Source organism: Poecilia mexicana, unplaced genomic scaffold, assembly GCF_051168715.1.
Source record: "Poecilia mexicana isolate PSO_F unplaced genomic scaffold, ASM5116871v1 scaffold_7, whole genome shotgun sequence".
Classification (NCBI taxonomy): Eukaryota; Metazoa; Chordata; class Actinopteri; order Cyprinodontiformes; family Poeciliidae; genus Poecilia; species Poecilia mexicana.
The window spans coordinates 20,428,231-20,449,458 of NW_028263376.1; the positions used below are offsets into that span (position 1 = coordinate 20,428,231).

The 21,228-nt window shown below is 38.7% G+C and overlaps 1 protein-coding gene across 1 annotated transcript in view; it reads right to left on the reverse strand.

Moving 5' to 3' along the window:
• The window catches only part of LOC106906069 (adenylate cyclase type 6-like), a 51,046-nt gene that overhangs the window by 23,596 nt on the left and 6,222 nt on the right, over nucleotides 1-21,228 (reverse strand). Inside the window, exon 3 of the mRNA XM_014971154.2 lies at nucleotides 19,063-20,002. Within this exon, the coding sequence (XP_014826640.2) occupies nucleotides 19,063-20,002 (940 nt within the window). The remainder of the gene's footprint in view (nucleotides 1-19,062; nucleotides 20,003-21,228) is intronic.

Genomic DNA, 21,228 nt, shown 5'->3' on the forward strand with positions numbered 1-21,228 from the left:
CGCTGTGGACTCCACTGGACAGGAGAAGCAGCAGTAATACTGGCTACTCTGCAGCGTAGATTAAAGTGCATTTTGCCACAAAAAGCCTCTGCCAGCTTAGAGAGGATATGCCGGCGTAATCAATAAGCGATCTGCACGGCCGTATGGATGCATTGCAGAATTGATAATCAGCTCTTTTCATAGTCAGAACCGTAAAGATGTTTCACGGCACAACCAAACCAACAAACACAGCGTGTGTGTGTGTGTGTGTGTGTGTGTTATTTCTCATGTGTTTCTTTCCTGTCACTTTTCTTAGAATAATCTGAATATATTTATTTCTCCTAAACATTTACAGCTGTTTTATTTTGGAAATGTTTTTTTTTTTTCCTGAATATGCTTGTTGTTTGTGATTACACACCTCACGTCTCACTTTTTCCAGGACTTTTTCTTGGATTGTTTTTAATCCCAGTTTACATTAATAAAAGTTTTTTTTGTTTGTTTGTTTTTTTTTAACTCTCCTACCTGCCAAATAGCATTTGAATGTTTCTACTACAAGTTTTGGCTTCTTAAACTTGAAGAAGTTTAAGAAGCTTCTTAAACTTGAAGTTCTTTCATGTTCTTTCAGCCATGCAAATGTACCGTATTTTCCAGATTATAATTTACAATCTTTACATAATTTGGCTGATCCGGTAATTTATATATGTTTTTTTCCCCTTTATGACATTTTTTTTGACTGATGCAACTTATAGTGAGGAGAATACATTATTTTCCTCCTTTTTGTGTTTGTCACATGTATTTCAGATCACCCAGCAGGTTTTACTATCAAAGGCAACATGAGTAAAAATAAAATCGAGTTTTTAAATTCTACCATTTATTCACTGAAAGAAAAGTTATTCAAACAAACATAATCCTTTGTGATCAGGTGACATCTTTTATGGGTATTTGAGCATTAGCAGCTTGTTTAAGATCTCTCACATTTTATTTTGAACTTTGACTAGGCCACTCTAAAATGGTGGTGAACCCGGTAGTGCGCTTTGGATTAGCTTAACATCAGAAACGGATCGCCAGTTTGATCAATTATGGCAATTATGGACAAAAATAAAGCTTTTGAGTCTAATTTTCCACAGTATTATTAAGGTGATCACTGTAGTTTTGACGTTTATCAATGATAAAATGATACATGAATGAATGAAGCTATGAATTTTAACTCCAGCTTCATAGCAAGACATAACAAGAGCCACTCTGGAGACCAGTACCCTTGTGAATTCAAATATTAGCTCCTACTTTTCCAGTTCCCACAGCAAAACATCCAACATGATGAAAATACAACTCAAACTCAGAATTAGAAAAAATACTTACTTCATTTGTGAATTGTACATGTTTTCCTTTCTTTTCTTTTCAGTAACTTGAAGCTTTCATCGCCTTCTACTCCTAAATCTGTGCTGGTGAACCGAAAATATCGGAGCAGTGCAAGCAGGTGAAAATGACAAAGACCTAATGGAATATTCCAGTAATATATTTATAATTTTTCTCCCCCATTTGTGATTAATTTAACACAGCGCTCATGTATTTCATCAGCCAGTTCACAATCCTGACAGTGAGTCTATAAACATGGACTTTTAAGGCCATCGGCCCCTTTTCAGACCAGGGGAGTGAGTGGGAGAGCTGGGCCAAATTAAATGTTCAGCTCTTTCTAAGGAGACAAAGAACCCTAATGTGCTGCATCAGAATCCCATTATTTACTGCAGCTATAATCAATATTTTCACATCACGAACGGGTCACAGTCACGGAAGGAATGACAAACCCACCGCTACTTTCCATGACTGATGCTACCATCACAGCTATCGAGTGGTTTCTGCCTTAGTGGTTCTGTTTTCTGAGTTTTATGTCGCAGTGTTTAACAAATACGTTAGATTTCCAACCTGATGCTAATGGCAGGTATTTCCCTGAAAACCCAATAACTTTAAAGTGCTTTTAAGTCTGCTGCCCGAAAGCAGGATGTGAATGACTGTTGGTAATCTTGACCCAGTTTCATCTCAATTTTCATCTAAAATGATGCAATCTCAAAGCAATAACCGCTTAACCGTGTGTTAGCAATGCGCAGCAGAAGGTCACGTGTCCCCTCCTTTCATCCCGCCACCTCTCAATCATATGCAGCCCAACAGGTGTCAGAAGGAGAAAAAGAGGTCAAAAAAACTGTTACCTGGTTCAGGAAACAGTTCAGGGATTTTCAAACTGTTCCTTAGTTTAGTTACTTATTCTGCCTGAGGAAAGAAAACACATCAATGACTGACAACACTGCAAAAACACAAAGCATTTTAGGTCTATTGACAGTGAAACAACTTGAAGTAAAACAAAACTAGCTTACGAATAACTTTTGACCAAGATTGTTTTAAGTAAACAACGCCTTAATACTGATTTAAAAGGTGGCAGATTATTTCATTTATACCTTGGGAAAAGTTAAACAATTTGTAGCAAAACTAGTTTTTAAAATCAATATCAATGATTTATTTGCTTAAAAACTTCCTATATCTTGCTCAAAAGCTGCTTCACAAAAGTTAGTTGTGTTTTACTTCAAGTGCACCAAGATATTTGCGCAACTAGACCTAAAATACTTTGAAAGATTGTTTGCTTTTGCAGTGAAACGTTTCCATTTCTTGTGCTTTATCGGAAAAATGTAATTAATGAAAATATGGAAAACAAAGAAGGTTGTTCTGCTGAAGTCTGACGTTTTTTCACTAAGCCCAAAATCCAAAATGGCTGCCAATAGCTGAGTTATTAAACTGTTTCTTTGCACTTCCAGCTTGTACCATTACAGAAACAACATCTTTTTTATGGATATTTTCCTTTAGTATTTGACATTCAAACAACTGGAAAGTCCTTCAGGTTTTCTTTCTTGTTGCTATTGGCTTAACCAAGTTCTGATTGAGAAAACTTTGTAAAAAGAAGATAAAAAATCTCTAAATCAACAGAAGCAAGCTATTTTCTAACCTTACATTAAATGTCTGATTTACCTTTATTTTTACTTCATCCAATTTATTTTTTTTTACCCTGCACAGCCCAGAATACGGGAAATCCTTAAGTGCTGTCTTAAAGGACTTTATTTGCGCCTTCACATTGCCCAGAAATGAAGAATAAACAATATCTTTAAGGCCTAATTTAGTACATTCACAGGATGCGTGCTTGCTAATAAATAAACCTAAAACAGGAAGAAGGAAGAAACAAGTACTGCTCTAAATTTTAAACAAATATTAGCCTTAAATTACTCAGTAAACCCTCAATAAAAAAAAACACATTTCGAATCCAGGAAATATCAGAGGCATCTTCGGCATGACAGACATCGACACGACGATGACTCTAATACGCCGATGGTACTGAAGCGTCGCTCCGGCTTCGTTTGTTTGCCAGAGCTTCTTTCTCTGCCTTGTGAAAGGTTCTGCTTGGTGTTGGCCTCAAACTAACACCCACAGAGGCTGTGAATTATCAGAGATGCCAGTCCAGCTTTCACTTAGCAACTCTCACCCACATTCCTCAGTCTCCCTCCAAAGAGCCAGAATCCCCTCCTCAGGTTCAGTGAGGAGCGACCGGCTGAACGAGGGAGGAGGAGAAATGGAGCCAATTAAAACCAAAACAGTCAGATTGGTTCGTTTTGTTTTGACTTCCTGGATGCCTATTTATGTTTCATCAATATAGAATGCTAAATGAACAAATCCCTTTATTTTCCTGCTTCTGCTCTTTGAAAGTATAAATTTATTGGACAATTCTGAACCATTTTGCTTGTTAATATGTGTATTTATTGAATTGATCTATTCAGTAGATCATCACCAACCTGCAACCAGCGCAGCTAGCACTGCAACAAACTCAGCGAGGGTTAAATCTGAAGGATTTTTATACCGAAAACATAAAAACACATTTTCATGTTAAAATGATTTTAACAGCTATAGTTCAAAGTTTATCCATCTTATATAAACTCACTGAGATTACTGAAAATGCAGCAACTTGTCTGTCAAAAACTAAAAAGCGTTTTTGTCATGGAGATTTTAGTGTTTTTCATGTTCAGCCTTGTCACAGTGGTTTGTATTCTGTTTAGACTGAAAGCACTTTATAAAAGTATTACTATTATTATTTTGAAATGGATTATAAATACACTGAAAAACATTTGAGAAGAGTCAATTCTTCCAAACGTCTTTTAAGAGTCACTCCTGTATGTTGGCCTTTATACAATAATAACCTTTATTAAACCAGCTTTGAGATAAAAAAAAAAATCTCTTTTACAAGCCAGATCTTCACTTCAGAGTGCGTGTAATTATTTCTACACTCTTTCATTTGTTCATTTTTTCCCTATGAGCTCAGTGTCACTTTCAGCCTTTCTCACAGGGAATATGTGTGTGCTTGGTGCCAGGCAGTTGCTGGGTTTGTGTACTCAGACTGAGCGTCATGTCTACACACAGCTTGCACTGCCCTTATCTAAAATGACCAGAACCCAGAGCACAGATAAAGAGTCAAACCCCTCCTTCTTTTCCTGCACATCCGACTCTGCCGGGCGGTTTTCGCACCGTCCGTCTGGAGCAGAGCGTCAGCTGACCCCGATGCCGCACAGGCAGACGTTTGTGTTTCACGGTGCATAAAGCACCATCAAAGTAGCAGAAAAGAAGAAATATTTTGGAGACGAACCACCTGTGGAGCAAATCTGTCATGAACCGCAGAGGAAGGTTTCTCAGGAAACTAGTTTCCAGGATGTTTCCAAGAGGGAATAAATTTCAGTGACAGGAGCTATTCTTAGTCTTTGTCTTTTTCTTAGTCTCCAGGTTCTGTCAACATTGTGACGGACATGAAGAAGTGTCATTTAAACAGAGAGAGATCCATTCTGCTTGATTTTACCTCTTATTCCTACAACACATTTTTAACTACAGTCATACTGTAAAAGTGCTGATCCTGCTGTTTCTTTTAAAAACAAACAGCATAATGTGTCTGTGTTTGATTGAGTAAAACAAAAGCTTCAACATCCAGGCCTCAGCAGACACGATGAATCAGAAAGCGAGAGTCTCTTGTTGTTCAAAACATGCTGCAGTTGAACAGTCACTCATACAAGACGTCTATATTATCCTATAGGAGAAATAATATCTTCTAATGCATTGTATGGTGGTGGTATTCAACTCTAGACATCAACAGACGTCAATCTACAAGTTTTAGATAATGTCCTAATTCAGCACAATTGATTTTAATGTTAAGATATCAAAATATTCATATTGCATGAATATCATTTAATGAAACACTGCCACAAATCTTTCCAGGAACACATTTCTCTAACATAAAACTAAAATAACTTGTCAAGAAGAAGTCTTTTTTATTATTATGAAGATGCTGTACGACTTTGTGGGAGTAAATGATGAACAACCACACCAGTATGAACCTGAACTGATGTTTAAAATCAAAGTGAAAACTCTTCAGATTTACACCGTCATGGCCGACAAGCCGAGGAGCATATCAGCCAGGTCGGCTCATGAAAAATGCTGAAAACACACTCGTTCTTTCACCTGATGTTAGCTTAAAAACACTTAGCACAACACTCAGGAAGAATGCGGCAGATGTCACAGTCGGACAGCGAGAGGGTTGTCCCATCAGACCGTCAGTTCCCGAAACTTCATTAAATCAAACGCAGCAGGGTCAGTGCGACCCTGCTGCGGCACAGGACCTTGTCTCTTCAGACCACAGGAGGATTAGACAACACTTAACATTCTTCTGCAGAACCTGATGAAATGCACTGGAGGAATTTAAGCATCTAAATCAGAAGGGCAGGAAAATGATAAAACTGTCAGGACTGTGGCTCCAAAGGACAGGATTTGGAATAGAGACGGTCAGAAAGGTCAGTTTTTCTAAGTCCAAGGGAAAATTTTGATTTTTCAGCGGAAATTTCTAGTTAAGTCTCAAGTTTCTGAAGACAGAAATTAACATTCTGTCCTCTGAGGTATAAAGGCTATCAAATCTATATCATATGAATTAACATTTTCCTTAACCTGTCATTCACAGGTTGTCATTCACAGGGGTGTCAAACTCCAGTCCTCAAGGGCCGCTGTCCTGCAGTGTTTAGATGTGCCACAGGTAAAAAACAGTGGAATGAAATGGCTTAATTACCTCCTCCCTGTGTAGATCGGTTCTCCTGAGCCTTGCTAATGGCCTAATTATTCTTTTCAGGTGTGGTGCAGCAGAGGCACATCTAAAAGTTGCAGGACAGAGGCCCTTGAGGACTGGAGTTTGACACCCCTGTGTCAAACTCCACAGGGGTGGAGTTTGACACATTAAACTTTACTTTAAAGTTTAATGTAAAGTTTAAATTAAATTTAAATTTAGTTTACTTTAAATTTAAATTTAAAGTAAAGTTAAATTTACTTTACTGATTGAACATTTATCATTTGAATACTATAAATTGTAAAACATAATATTCACCAACTAAACTTTTTAAAGGAAATACAGCAAAAATTCTGAAAAAAACAACAACAAAAAAAACCAAACAGGAAGTGGTTTTTGTTTGAAGGTTTGTGGAGTCAGTAGTTTAACATCCAGATGTTCAAGTTAAGTTAATTTTATTTCTTTCTGAAATGACCAGAAGTCTTTTCGAGCAGAGTTCACTTTCAGAGAGTTGAGATAAGCCATTAATAGCTCTCAAAGTTCCCAAACGTCCCTGGTTAACAAATCAAACGCACCTCTGTCAGAGCTCTGGTCTCTGGCTTACGTTGTGTAAATGTTGCTTAATGGCAGCAATAAATTTAAAACCATATTTAGAGGCTTGCAGTAACTTTTTTAATGGCAAATACTTTCCAGAAACATTACAGAGAGCACATACATACCATGCATAACATTACCATGACATCTGTATGGCAAGTCAGAGGGGACAACATCGATCATTTGCTCAAAGAATCTGGAGTTACTGCCATACTTTTATCCTAAAACACATGAAATTTAAAGTATTACAGCAAATTTAGTCAGAGTTACAGACCGCCAAAGGGCTTCAGTAGAAAATCAGGCCTGGTGAAAGAGACTGGCTCTTAATTAGTTTCTTCAGGAACAAAAATTTAGTTTCCCGCAGTCAAAGATCTGTCACATCATTACGTCAGTGAAAACATCTCTTCCAGTAAAATGTTGTTCCTCCCTATGTTTAATTTAATTTCCTGTGGAGGATTACTGATCAGGATGACAACATCACAGTATTTGATCCTTAATCCCTGCGAGTTAACATCACCAGATTAATTCATTAATCTTGATTTAAACAACAGTTGATGGTTGTGAACACACCTTAGAAACCTGACTGGATGTTCTCACAATTTCAATATTAAAAAGTCAAAAATGAAATTAGAGATAAATGAAAGTAGGGATTGCAAGCTTAGATCTGTTTAGTGCATTAATCTATGCTAACAATATAATGAGCAATATTAAACCAAACAACTGAGACCAATAAACCTTTTTATGTTGATGCTGACCTGATTTTTTATTAAAGTTGGAGCTTTGAGATTTTGTTGATGCTATTCTAAATTATGGAGAGTGAAAGAGACAGAGAATACTTAACATTTTAACTGATTATTGGTGCCTTTAGCCAGCCTCCAGAAAAGACTAAGTTCTGAATTAGCACCGATTTATAGATTTTGGTGGTGAAAAATGGAGCTAGTTTTGCATCAGTTTGGAAGAAAAAAAAACACACCAACAAAGAATAAATAAGATTCAAAATATCACAACATTGTTATAATAAATCTGTTAAACAAATACAAATCCAAGCTATTTCACTTGATTGTGAAGGACACTTCTTAAACATAAACAATAAAAATTATTCTCAATATTACTGAGCAACAGGTTAAGCTTTTGGAAACTTTTCTCCAAAAAGTTCCAGCAAATGATAAACAAATCCAGTCATTTGGTTATTGTAGTTTACTTTTGAATCTCCATAAGTAGCTATAATGTACAAGCAATTTATAGGGTCAATTGTGATTATTTTGTGTATTTAATCAAGACATATAGGGTAAAATAAAGGAAGTGGCTGCGATACATCTTCAAAGATTCATTCCTTCTTTTCAAATTTTCAATCACTTATATTGTTAGAAAAACATGTTTTCAAACACGCGATAGACTCAATAAATCATCCTTGAGGAGTGAAAATGTTCTTGTTCCTTCTATCAGAATGTACAAACATTACCACACAGGTTCTGTCACAATACCTCTGATTTTTTTTTTTTTTTTTTGGCAGTAGAGGTTTACCAACTTGTAGATTTCTAAGGCATCCCAGTGAAACAGGAGACCCTACCATACATTACATAATTGATGCTCAGCTGAGTCACGATCAATCCCCTTGTAATGTAAAGACAGTTGAACCTGAAGGTCATCGTTCTCAGTCAGGTTTTTATGGATTGGGGACAAGCTGAGGGTCCTAACACTGAAAAGCTACACGCCACACTTTTCTTCCTGCAAGTGGGCGGGTGTGACTTCTGTGGAGAGAGTGTGACTATTGAGGCTTTCTGGTGCTGGAGTTGCCAAAATGTGGTTTTTTTTATTGTTATTATGCAAATCAGACATAAATTTGCATATAACTAAAGACCTTCTTGAAGTCTTTTCTTTTTCTCTGAGACACATGGAGCTCCCACAATGCTTCCCAGTTTCACATATGGTGAACAGACAACACATTGAGGGACAGCCGGGACAACAAAAACCCTCCCCAAATGCTGTCAAATGAATGTAAAGGAGCAGGAAAGAAACAAAACCAACTAAAAAGAACAAACATTTACTTCTAAATATTAAGTGAATGTATATTAAAAATAGATCTCTGGAAAAGATTTATGCAAAATAGTTTAAGGCGAGTTTAACCTGGTTTGAATTTTAAATCGAATGTTAGCTCTGAAAAGCTAGCATTAGCTAATATGCTAGTAGTAACTAACTATAGATGGAAACATTTGGATGTTATTTGAAATTAGCTAGCATCAGATTCTATCCTTAAAGCAAAACACTATTGGCTATGATGATAAAATGAATAGTAGCTATCAATAGCAAATAAATGCTAATGTTTGCTAATGGTACAATGTTTAATAAATGATAGCCTTTTTTTCGTTGCTTGGTGTTTCTAGTTGCAAGGTAGAAAACAAGCTTTATGATTACATTCATTCATTTGTGTGGGTAAAAGTTGTAAACAGAAAAGTTGTAAACAGAATTAATAACATAAATAATATTTGAAGAGTTCAGCTCCCTTTTTTTCCAAGTAATGGTTTACGGGGGGCTTGACTTCTTCTATCTGACACAGTTCTCCAAAGTAAATATTGACTTTTGACCAACCTGAAGCTGATTATTGGTTGAGTGTCTAGTATTGTTGACTAATCTCTCTGTTGGAATTATATATTTTTTCTTTTGGCTTCCATTTTTGAGCAAATGAGATTATATTTGCTGATTTTGCTAAAGTTACTATTTCATTTCATTTTAGTTTATTTCTTCAATTTTATTCCCTAACTAATGGAAAGCACAGGTGCAGTACCCACTGATTTAGAGGTTATATAAATAAAATTTGATTGATTCTTTTTGAGTTATGTATTTTCTACTCTCCCATCAACTTTTTAATCAAAGTAATTTTTAAAATTCTGGTATGAATCATGCTAATATTTTCAGAAAGGAATCCACCATAACCATGCAAATAAATACCACATGTTTATTCACACTTACTGACTGCTATTATTTTGAACATACAATGTTTAATAAATGATTAATTCACACAACCAGCATTACTCTACTACATTTACTTGTAATTTCAACTGTATGGCGACATTCACAGATATTATTTGTGACAAGAAAAAAACCTAGCTCTACTAACAGGCCTACAGAGTTGAAATAAGCATTTATTCCTGAAGATTTATGTTACTTTGAGTCCCAAAGCAAATGTTTCCACAGCAGCACGGACACAAAGCTGCCCTGTCACAGCAAGCTGACCACAGATAAGCTCCTCTGTAACAGACAACTGACAAACATCGTCCTGCGAATCCCCCCCACCTCCTCTCATGTGACCTGTTCCCCGTCATCGCCATGTTTAATTATGGACCGGCTCAGAGCAGAAATCCATCCAAACAACCAAACAGCGCCACATCTCCACGGTTTGCTCCAGCACCTGCCCTGAAGCTTCCACTTCCTCAGAGGGAAAATTAAATGCAACAAATCAATTTTGACCTGATTTTTGCAATTTTCCTCTCTCCTCTTACCCCTCCCCGTCTCCTTTTTAAATTTTACTTCAGTCAACAGGGAACAAACTGGGTCTCGGCTGCTTGAGTCGTAGCTGTTTCCATGGCAGCCACTGGACCAACTCGACACGAGCGCTGACGGAGACACTTAGCAATGCTGTTTATTCCCTGTCAGTCTCAGAAGTGATGCTAAACTAACAACTGCTTCCCCAGAGCAGATTGGATGACTGCTGATGGTGGCGCGTGTGTCTGTTTGCATACAATAACGTCTCTTTGTTATAATAAAATGCTTACACAACGACAAAGTATGTTAAACGCGTTTATGCTGTGATGTAAATCTCGATTCCTTTCTTTGTATGTGTTACGACTGGCCTAGGGCTGTAACAGTATGTGGCCCGTATTTTTCTGTGTTTGAGGTTTGAGGAATCCCATCCATCTGCACCCAATCCCAGCCGTGAGAGAAGCACGTGTGTGACAGGTATCCTCGTTAAAATGCCGCGGCCAAGTTAAACACACAAATTATTTATCAAGGAGGCTGTGGAAGGAACGCGTGGGGAGAATATCAGATTCGTGTCTCGATGCACCACCTCGCCTGCCTCTTCCTTCCTCCGTTGTACAGCCGCGTTCTACAGCGGCGGCTTTGCACAGGTGATCATCACAGGCTGACACTTCCTCCGCTGAGCTCCGAGTCTATCGTCTAGATGCGGAAAGCACACAAGGTTACTCCCGCACCGGAGGCTGCTGCAAAGCTTGGAACAGCTGCTCCTGAGGGTTCGCTGGGAGATTTGCTGTGACACAAATGCACAAGTTCTTGGGAAAATTTACTGGAATTTTTTATGTCTGGTTTGTGCTGCATAAGCCAGCTGCTTTTTTCACATTTTATTAGAAATTACAACTACAAAACTACAGTGGGTTTTATGTTTGAAGGCAAATGACTACAAATAAAGATCTGGGAAGGGCTGTATGCATTTGTTTTTGATCTTCTTTACTCTGATGCCCCTAAGTAAAGAGCAACCAGTTACCTTTATTGACCTGATGAGTGAATAGTGTGTTAGTACTATTAAACAAACATCAATGTGAACACCAAGGAATCCACCAGACAGGTGAAGTTTAAAAACAATACCGCAAGCTTTTAATATCTGACAAGCAGTCGCATGTAGTAACTTTGGAGGAGCTGCAGAATAACTCAGGTGTAGAAATAAATTGATTTTTGAAGATTTAAGTTTTGGAAAATCTGGATTTTTTTTCACCATTCCACTCTTTGTAGTGCATTGCTGTCGAGGTAAGCTAATTATTTTTGCACGTTTTTTCTTTCAATACTGATTCCTTGTTTTCTTTGTTTTTAACAACCTGTTTGAAATAAATAAATAAAATAAAAACAAATTTGGGTTTACATAGTTTGGAGTGATGTCGCACATCCAAGGCCGCCATCTTGTTTTACAACCTCTACTTATTTGGACCTTGACTTCAGGTCAACTCTAAGAAGAAATATATAAAGGTCAGACTATGACTTTTTTTTAATGACACTACAGTCGCAGGCTAATTAAAGATTTTGTAACCTGACCCTAATAAGCCGTCATACAACTCACAGAAGAGATGATTGAGATAAAACCTGTTTATTGGAAATATTTAAGAGAGAAAAAAAAATGACTTACAATTGGAAATCAAATACAATTCGATTTCCAATTGTAAGTTATTTTTTGTAAGTTAAATCTCTTTTTATGCCATTTCGCAGGTGGGAGAATCAGTCGACAAAATCACCTTTAGTGGTGCAATCTACATATACTGTCTTTATGAAAGAAGGCAAGAAGAAAATCAGTGTCTTGCTATTATGTATTATAGGAGAGTGTGGCTGAACACATCTGGAACCATACTTACAACCTTACAAATGAATGAACCTACTTGAAATAGGAGTTAAACTTTAATGATTTTTAGTTGTGTTTTTGTGGCCAGAGCTCAAAGATCCATTTGGTAATCCTTCATTAACACACACACACACTAAAAAAACAGCTTAAGATAACAAAAACGCTGGACTGCCTGTGAAAATCCAGGCCTCTGTGCATCCAGAGAGAAACGCTGGACGGACCGTTGGCCTGCCTGTTGCTCTGACGCAAGCTCTGATAAGACCGATCCCTGTGACGCAACGCTTCGCAGAGATGCCGAGGGCCTGGTATTTTTAGGAACCAGTCTTTGACCTCTAGCTGCAGTCGTGTCAACAGTGCTCACAAAGCAAGGCTAACCATTGTCAGAGGCCACAAAGCAAATAACTCCGGGGTGAAGAATGTGACAAAATCCGAAGAAGTCATTGACAAGCTTATCTACAGAGACCAGTGTGCAACTTTTGAGTGCCTGAAATGTGCCTGCTGCAGTTGTCTGATCGAACGCCGGGGAGAAGAACATGCAGTACATGTCAGCTTGCACGCCCGAACGGACACCCACACGTGAAGGCAGGACCGCTGTTTTGTGATGTAACTTCCCAGAGAATAACAAACAGCAGCAGTTCTGACAAACATTTGACAGCGACAAAAAGGGAAGGCGTCGACCATAACAAAAAGAATGTGGGGCGCTTGTGTTTTTGGAATGATGGGTGGAACGACTTTATGCATTAATGTCCAAACTGTGCAGCAATGGCTAGTTGATTTCAGCTGAAGATCAGGAAAACAAAAGACTTATAGGCGAGAGAAGCTTGCATGCAACAGGACATCTCCATCAGAAAAAGTTTCTATGAATAATTCCTGCACTTCTAGGTGCTACTGGCGGCTTTGTGTTGAACTGGATTGTGCAAGCATGAAGAAAAGCACACAACAAGATCCTGGAACGGTCACGCAGCTGTAAAAACACACATGCAGTACAGTCAAGGAAACAATCGTTCACCCTGAACGGCTTCTTATTGACTTGTTGGGACAAAATGCCATTAATTTCAAGAGTGGGCCATGAAGCAGTCCACATTTACAAACCAGAGACCCTCAAGATTGAGTGCAAGAGTCGCCGCAGGTCCGACGTGACAGATTCAGCTGGCAACAACAGCGTAAGAAAGAAAACACAGGCAATCCCCATCAGAATAAACACACTAATGCTCATTTTCATGCATGAATGGACTGTAATCAGGTTCAACATTTTCGTAACAAGATTTGTCTGATTGCATTAGGCAATAGTCTGCACAAAGAATTGGTTTAATGACTGAACTACAGCCCTTTTTTGTACCTGTGGGATGAAGTCTGTCCGTTAAATGATGTAAAACTCTAGAATATTGGCAAGTTTTGATCCCTTTGTTGAGGGTCATGTTTCTCCGATTAACAAGATGCGAGGAATATGTTGGTCCAAAAAGCAGAAAATATTCTCATTTTTTGAGAACAGTTTGTCTTTAATTTGACTGACAACTGATCATCTGAAAGTATTTATCTTGAAAACTAAGACACAAAAGAAAAATCTCATGTTCAGGAGCCAAAAATCAAACATAAAAAGACAAGAAAATAACAGTATCCACTAAAATTCTTGCTTTGTAAACAACCAAGACTAAATGAAGCATGTTTACAAAGGACACAAGACTTTTTAACGACCAGAAAAAGCCAGAGCTTTCATGTCACTGTCAAGGCTTTTTAAACAAGCTCTGAGACTGTTTTGAATTTCTGTGGCCGTGTTCAGATGTGGCATTAATCTGGCTGATTCAGATTCAAGTAGACAGCTTTAAGAACGATGGTTCCCAATAGACAGAATAAAATCCGACCCCAACGATTAGATCCGTTTACTGGTGTTACAGCACACACAACCTGGCCTGCTGTAAAGCTAAGTTTCAGAAACAGACATTTAACTACCGCGTGCTCCTCCTATGACCCACTGAATATTATCCTGGCAGAATGTAATTTGTTATTGTGAAATTCCAGCAAGAAGCTCACGAAAACAAGTTTATTAAAAGGTTTCGGTGACAAAATATGTCCGAAAAATATTCCCCCAAATCAGAGTGGAAACTTGTGCTAACCACTCAAAAATATTACAAAATATAGTGTAATATTTACACTATAGTGTAATATTTGAAACGTGCGGGGGTTTGTTTTATTTTAGCATTTTATAGATGTGACGTTTGTCAAAATTGGTTTATTTCTTCTTCAAATTAATTTTGTTTCGGCAAAAACTTGTTTTCTCCTGACATTTATTTTGTTACCTCTTGGCAGTTGGTGGTTACCGTAGCAACCAGTAACTGACAGCTCCTCCCCCTTTTTCTCTGTCACGTGGGGCAGAAGCTGCTGGACTTCACTTGTTAACCAACCAACTTGATTTTCTCTCTAGTTTTTAGAGTAAATACAGTGAACCTGAGTGCGCCTGTTACTGGACCTGAGACGAACAAAGAAGGGTTACACACATCCGTGTAGTGAAACATGCTGCTGATGGCTCACATTTGCCAATTTGTGCCCAATTTTGTAACCACCGGTTGCAATAAAGTCCATTCTTCCTTCCATTTCATATCTGTTTACTTAACCATGAATGTCAGTTATCTTTCCTTGCTCGTTAAGAATTTTGATGCAAATAAATTTGCCTAAAATGCTTGTTTGTTGTTTTCAGAAGACTTTGATACAAACTATGGCTGACCCCCATTTGGACCAATTTGACAATTATGAAGCCTGATGAACCAAAATGCTTTTTGTTAACAGACATTTACTACAGTCAAACAACCATACTTTACAATACTGTTCACATAGATCATTGAAAACTACCTTAAATGAATATCTGGGGAAAGAAAGTTTATATTTGTGACTTTAGGTGCATATTATTTTTTATGTTTTTCATGTTGTTTTTTTTTCAGTTTGAACTTTTATTAGGTAATGAGCAATTTCATGATAATAACTAGATATATTTTGTGTTGCTTTTTGCATGTTACTAATACTTGTGCTTCAAGAAATGCGGGTTCAAATCTACACGCTAAATTTTATAAACTGTCACCGTTGAATAAACAGACAAACCTAAGATCAAACAAAAGATGTCTGAAAAAGTTGGTTTTAAAAACACCAAAAACTAATAAGTCCAACATTCAGAAAGGAGTTCTTCCTTTAAGCTTGGAGGTTTGTACAAACCGCTTTACCCCTTGTATGTAACGCCACATTATTTATTATTAAGTTTATCTTCTATTGTTACAGCAATTAGCAACAACTCAGGCACGTTGACATCTGTAGAAAAGAAAGGCTTTGTAAATGTTTAAACCTGCCAGTGTGAATTGTTGGTTAAGGGTTACCAAGGCTAGTACCCAGCCCTGCCAGATGTTGTTGTATGCTGTATAAGAATCAGAATCAGTGATAACTTTGCAGTTTGCAGGAGTCACTTAAGTTCAGCGGCTGGTCCTTAAACGGACAGGATGCAGTGGCTAAGCTAATCGAATGCCCAGATTTTGTGCTAAAAAACGGAAAAACACTTCTGGAGAAAGAAAACAGATGAGATTCTTTACAATACACTGATATGGGTAAAGGGACGATATAGAAATATTAGATTCTGAATTATTAGAATGTGCTGACAGCCTGCTAAGCATAGAGATCATGCTGTGGTCAATAGGCTACATGTTATGTGTTACAGGTCTGTGCTCTGCTTCAGATGCTTTAATTTTGTTTTCCCTCACCTTAAAAAACTAGCTTTAATGTAGTCGCTGTTGTTGTTGTTTACTTGTTTCCAAAGAGACAATGCACATCACAAGATATGCCAGAGTTTGAAAAGAATAAGAAGCCATATAGCACAAAAGTTGACCATAAAACTAACAATACATGAAAAATCTGAATAAAAATAAGAATCACATGATTCTTATTTAGGAATAAGCTTAGTATTACTACAAAATCCAAGTCTTGATCTAAACGATGGGAAACACTCCTCTTGAAATACCCGTTGACTCTCCAGTCTGCTACAGAAATCAAACAAACACTGTTTATCTTATTATAAAAAAGAGGCAGGAAGTGAAATCAGACATCCTGAACCAGAAGGATTCCTCGTTTTAGCGTTGGAATCATCCACGGCCTTCATCGGCGCTACAGCGTCCCTGAGGTTAATGAGTTATTGGAGAAAGAGGAAATACTTGCAGAAAAGCATGAAGCGGTGATTGATGACAATGTAATAACCGTGTCACACAATACAGAGACGACCTCAGAGATATGCTGCTCTCGCTGGGCTGCAGCTATCTCATGACATTCATTCGCTCAACGATGGCAAACAACGCTGGGTCTGTGATGGATAACGCCACGGTATATCATGCAGGAGGCTAGGCGCAGCACTGTAAACACTGAGTTCCCATCGAGCCCTGATGTTTGCCCCCTCATTTGTATTGAATTTATAATAAACAGACACAATATGAAGTTGTTTGCTGAGAACGGATTCAGCAGCAGGACAAATAAGTGAAAGGATATTGTAACGAATGCACACCTCAGACAATCAGCAATCATTAAGTCTGATATCCTCCCATTGTTTTCACCTAATGGCCCTCCTGTTATGCTTTACATAACTCGTCTCCGAGGAGATGACTGTCGTAAAACAGCTAAGATAGTAAAAGAGGCGAATAGCCGCAACAACCCCTGCCCCCCGTCCCTTTGCGGTTCCCTCCGTCCTCCCTTTTGGCCTCACCCCCGTCACCCCACCAGAGCAGAAAAGTACAAAGTGTCCCTTGTGAAAGAGCACAGAGATCTGAGTGTTGCTGCTTTATATCATGGTATTCTCCCATTGTCACAGAGCAGCACACAGACACACACTGCTGTCCAGCCGGAGCGGTTCATTCAGCCCACTGACCTTCAGCAAGCCCTCAGGTCCTTGGCATGACGTACAAGCGGCACACTGTGCAGAGAGACCCTGTAAGCCCCAAATACGCAGCTCCGGCACGGTGACAAATCACAGTCGAGCGGTTCACACTGCAGCGGCTGCGCTGCCAGTTCACACACTATCACCCCATCGTAAATATCAAGTCTGTGTTTCGGCGTAGCCAGACAAGAAGCCACGCGGTCAGGAGTCCATTAATGTCTGAGGGATAGATTTTAATAAACACGCATCTTTAATATCCCACAAAACGTTCATCTCACTTTTTTGGTATTTATAAGCAAAAACTTTCAAATTTCCCAGCTAACCAGTAAAACCGTAGCAGCCTGAACAGCTCCTTCATTAAACTGATCTGAAAACTGGCATTGGGTTTTGGTCAGTGACTCATGAAGTGGTGAGGAACCCCACTTGAAACTAGCACTGCTGTTGTTTCATGCAGACCGGATGTGAGAAGAGGTATCTCTCTGGAGGGTTGACATTTGACACGTCACTTTTACAGCGTGATGAAATTACAGCCGTGACAGCTTGTTCCCACAAACTCCCAAAAAACTACATAATTGAAACGTTCTAGTTAATGACAAATATTTTTTAATCATTTAGCTGCACACATACTTTAATGATTCACATTTTTTGTCTTTATTTTCAGGGGGGGGGGACTCTAAATGATGTGAGGTTAGTAGTAAATCAAATTGTTTTTAATGGAAAGTGTTGGATTTTGTATGGGAAAATGAGGATAAAGCAGTAATATAGCTGGTGATTGCTCCAATAGACAAGAAGACAATGTTCTCTAAATAGGCATTTTTTTTACAGATAACTTGTTTTAAAGGTAATCTCCTACTTGCTGAATTGTTTTATCTCTTCCAATTCAGCAGAAACTATGAAAAATAAACAAACCACTGCACATTCTTAGTAAATTGTTCAACGGTTTGTTTGTTTGTTTGTTTGTTTAAAATGAATATTCAAAGTATTGATTCCACAAATTATGTCTTCATTTTTCTTCTTTGTTTATGTAAGTTTATGTTTAAATATATATTTGGTATTAGTGCTGAGCATTATAAGGAAATCTTGCTTTGATTGAAAATGTTAAATTGTGATGAAAACTCAAGTTTCAAATGATTCAGTTTTGGGCACTATCTACATGGAGACTTTATCCAACAGGGTGAAAATATTATTTATTAAAACATAAGTCTTTCAGTAGGAAATGTCTTAAGTTAGAATAGGGAGAAGAACTTACAGAGTCCAGAAAAGTTGCTGTGCAAAACACCTCACAAAATAAAAGAATGTCAAAGCTTCACCTAAAGAGTTTAGTTATCAAGTGTGTTTTGTGGCTCTTACCATTTAGGGTGAATTCACACCAGCCCAGTTTGGTCCACTTTAATCAAAATCTAGTTTGTTTGCCTAGTAAGTCTGATTCGTTTGGGGAGGTGTGAATTTGTAAACGAATTCTGATGTGGCCCAAAGGAGCAAACAAAACTAATGCATCCTAGGTCTCGATTCGATTGAAGTGAATTGTTTGAATGCAAAGCAGAACGGAGTCTGGACTTTAGAGCAGGGCATTCTGGGTAAATTCAACCAAAACAAACGAAAGAGTCTAACGCCAATGAGAGAAATGGCTCATGGTCGTTTACCAAAGACAAAAGCAAAATCCTACAACCGCTGAAATCTGGCGCTATTCCATTTTTGTTTACATTTTCTGAAGAAGGAAGTTGTACTCATGTTTTCATGTCATTTCCTTCAGTAGTTGTGTTTGCAGCGCCACCACAGGCTAGGAGGGTAAACAGGATTTTCAAAGGGTTCGTTTGACACAGTGCAGTTTGAAAATGTAGCAAATGTTGCAACTTTGGTCTCCAATCGAACCAAGTCTACTGGATTATCAGGTGCGAAAACAACCCATGTGAGTGTCGAGAGATGAAAACCATCCAACTGTAACAGTGTTATGTTACACATGCATCTGTACATAATTTAGGTTGATCTGGAGACCTGAATTTCTTAGTTCACCTGGAAAAAGTTCTCAGATTTGCAGCTGACAAAGTAATTTGACATCTTTTCTGTTCATGTTTAATAACCAGAGAGACAGCAAAGAAATGAAACGGGTCGTACCTGTTTCCAGAGGAACTTGTCTTCCTGGTTCATCTGCCATGTGGTCACCACATGTATGATGGACAGCACCGCTCCACTCAGCACCGCAGCCCTCATCCGGACGGGAAGCAGCGTGTAGATGATGTAGATGAAGAACACAGACCACCAGATTCCTTCTGAAGCACTCCTAGGCGCCACCATGAAGACTCCGAACACCTGCACTGACACCAGGACTCCAATCACCAGGTAACTGACCATCCACATGTAGTCCTGGTGGAAGCCGTTGCGGTTGCAAACCACCATGAGAGCCATGAAGAGAGCCATGGCCACGGACAGGGCTGATGAGTAGGCCACGTCCGGAGCGGCGTGGACACAGTGGAAGGTCAGCATGATGCCGCACACGATCACAAGCACCCCCATGAGCATGGTCAAGGAGCTCTGGTTCAGCCTAAAGAAGTATCGCTGGTAAAGGCGTTCCAGTTTGCGGGACTGGAATTTTTTTGACTGGAATACACGCACCACCCTGAGCCAGCAGTCTGCCGCCGTCACCACGCCTCCTGCCCCGTTGGGACTCTCATCTCCCATGTCGCTGCTTCCTCCATTGCATCCCCCTTTCCTGCCTTTCAATTCGCCATCCTCAAAGCCCAAGTCAACTGATTTCAGCCCCACACCTTCCCCAGGAGCCCCTCCCCTCTTGCCGTAGTGATCCTCCTGCCATCCGCAGCGGACGCCGAAGTTCCCCCCGCCTCCGATAGCCCCGGCCACCCCTCCACGATGGTGCTGAGGGAGGGGGGCTCCGGAAGGGGGCTCCATAGCATCCGGGTCCCGCAGACAGCTCATGTAACGCGGGCTGCAGAGAGAAGAGCCTCCCTTCCGTTTGGACTTCTTGCCATTGCGTTCACCCCACGCAGTCTTGCGGTCGTCCACTCGGGCAACTAGGAGACCACTGAACCAGGACATTCTGTTTGAGAAGACAAACAACAGTTAGCATTGAAGCTACGTTGGACAACGTGATGCCTTCTCCCTCCTTTGACTCTCTCTAAATAGGGCTGGGCGTTACGGCTTAAAAATTAAACCTCTGACTTTTTTTCCTGTTGGCTCCTATTTTCTATTTTAATCAATTTCACTTTCTATTTTACAAAAGAAATTACAAATGGCTGAAAATAATTCAAAAAAGTGGCTTTCATTTTAATCAGGGTTTCCCCAGTGTATGATAAGCCTGGTGGGCCACCAAGCTTTTACTTGTGCCACGGCCAAGCTAAGCATTGTTGGTTTATTTATTATAGTTTTTTATACACCGGTAACAATGAGTAGTTAAAGAGTTTTCTTGGCAAAATGGTTGAAAGCACAATGACAACACAGTCTGGTCAGTGTGTGAACAGATTGAAAGACTGAGTTCAGGTGTCTCTTTTACCGTTCTACACGCTAACAACTTCAGCGAATTAAGTCACAGATAAAAGATTTTAAAAAATGTGGATCCTTTTAATTAGGATAAGACAACTGAAGTGCCAAGAATCAAAATTTAGTTTGCATTTGTCTTTTTAAAAATGTAATAATTAGTGTTTAAGTTTTGTCAGTATGGTCAATAATGCAACTCAAAACACGCCCTATACCGCCAGGCTTAACATGTTTTCTGGGGGAAACACTGTCAATCTTACTTTCTGTGAGTTGAATGACGGATTATTAGGGTCAGCTATGAGAATGTTTAATTGCAAGAATATAGTCAAACTATTAGCAGAATAATTGTACTAGAAAAAAATAACGTCTTGAAATTACGAGAAAGTTTTCTTTCAATGAGGGAAAAAAGGCTTTGATAGAGTTATCAAAGTCTGATATGATATGAACAGGTTAGTTCAACAAATAAGTACAGTGGTTTGCAGTTAGTTTAGTTTAGTTTAGTTTAGTTTATTTAGGATCCACAATGCTGCTGCTGCTCTTACAGAGGTCCACATATCACTTCTTTACATCAATAAAAACAATTTTTACAAATTACAACAAAAAAAAAACAGCCAGCAAAAAGCAAACAAGACATGAAAAAATACATGCAGTCTTAGGTTAAACACATAATTAAATCTAGTGTAGCATATTTAGTTCACAACCAGAAACCTACATTGTTTATACTAATAATATATATTCTTTAAAATTTTTACTTTCATTAAATATGACATCAGTTGGCATTCATTTCTA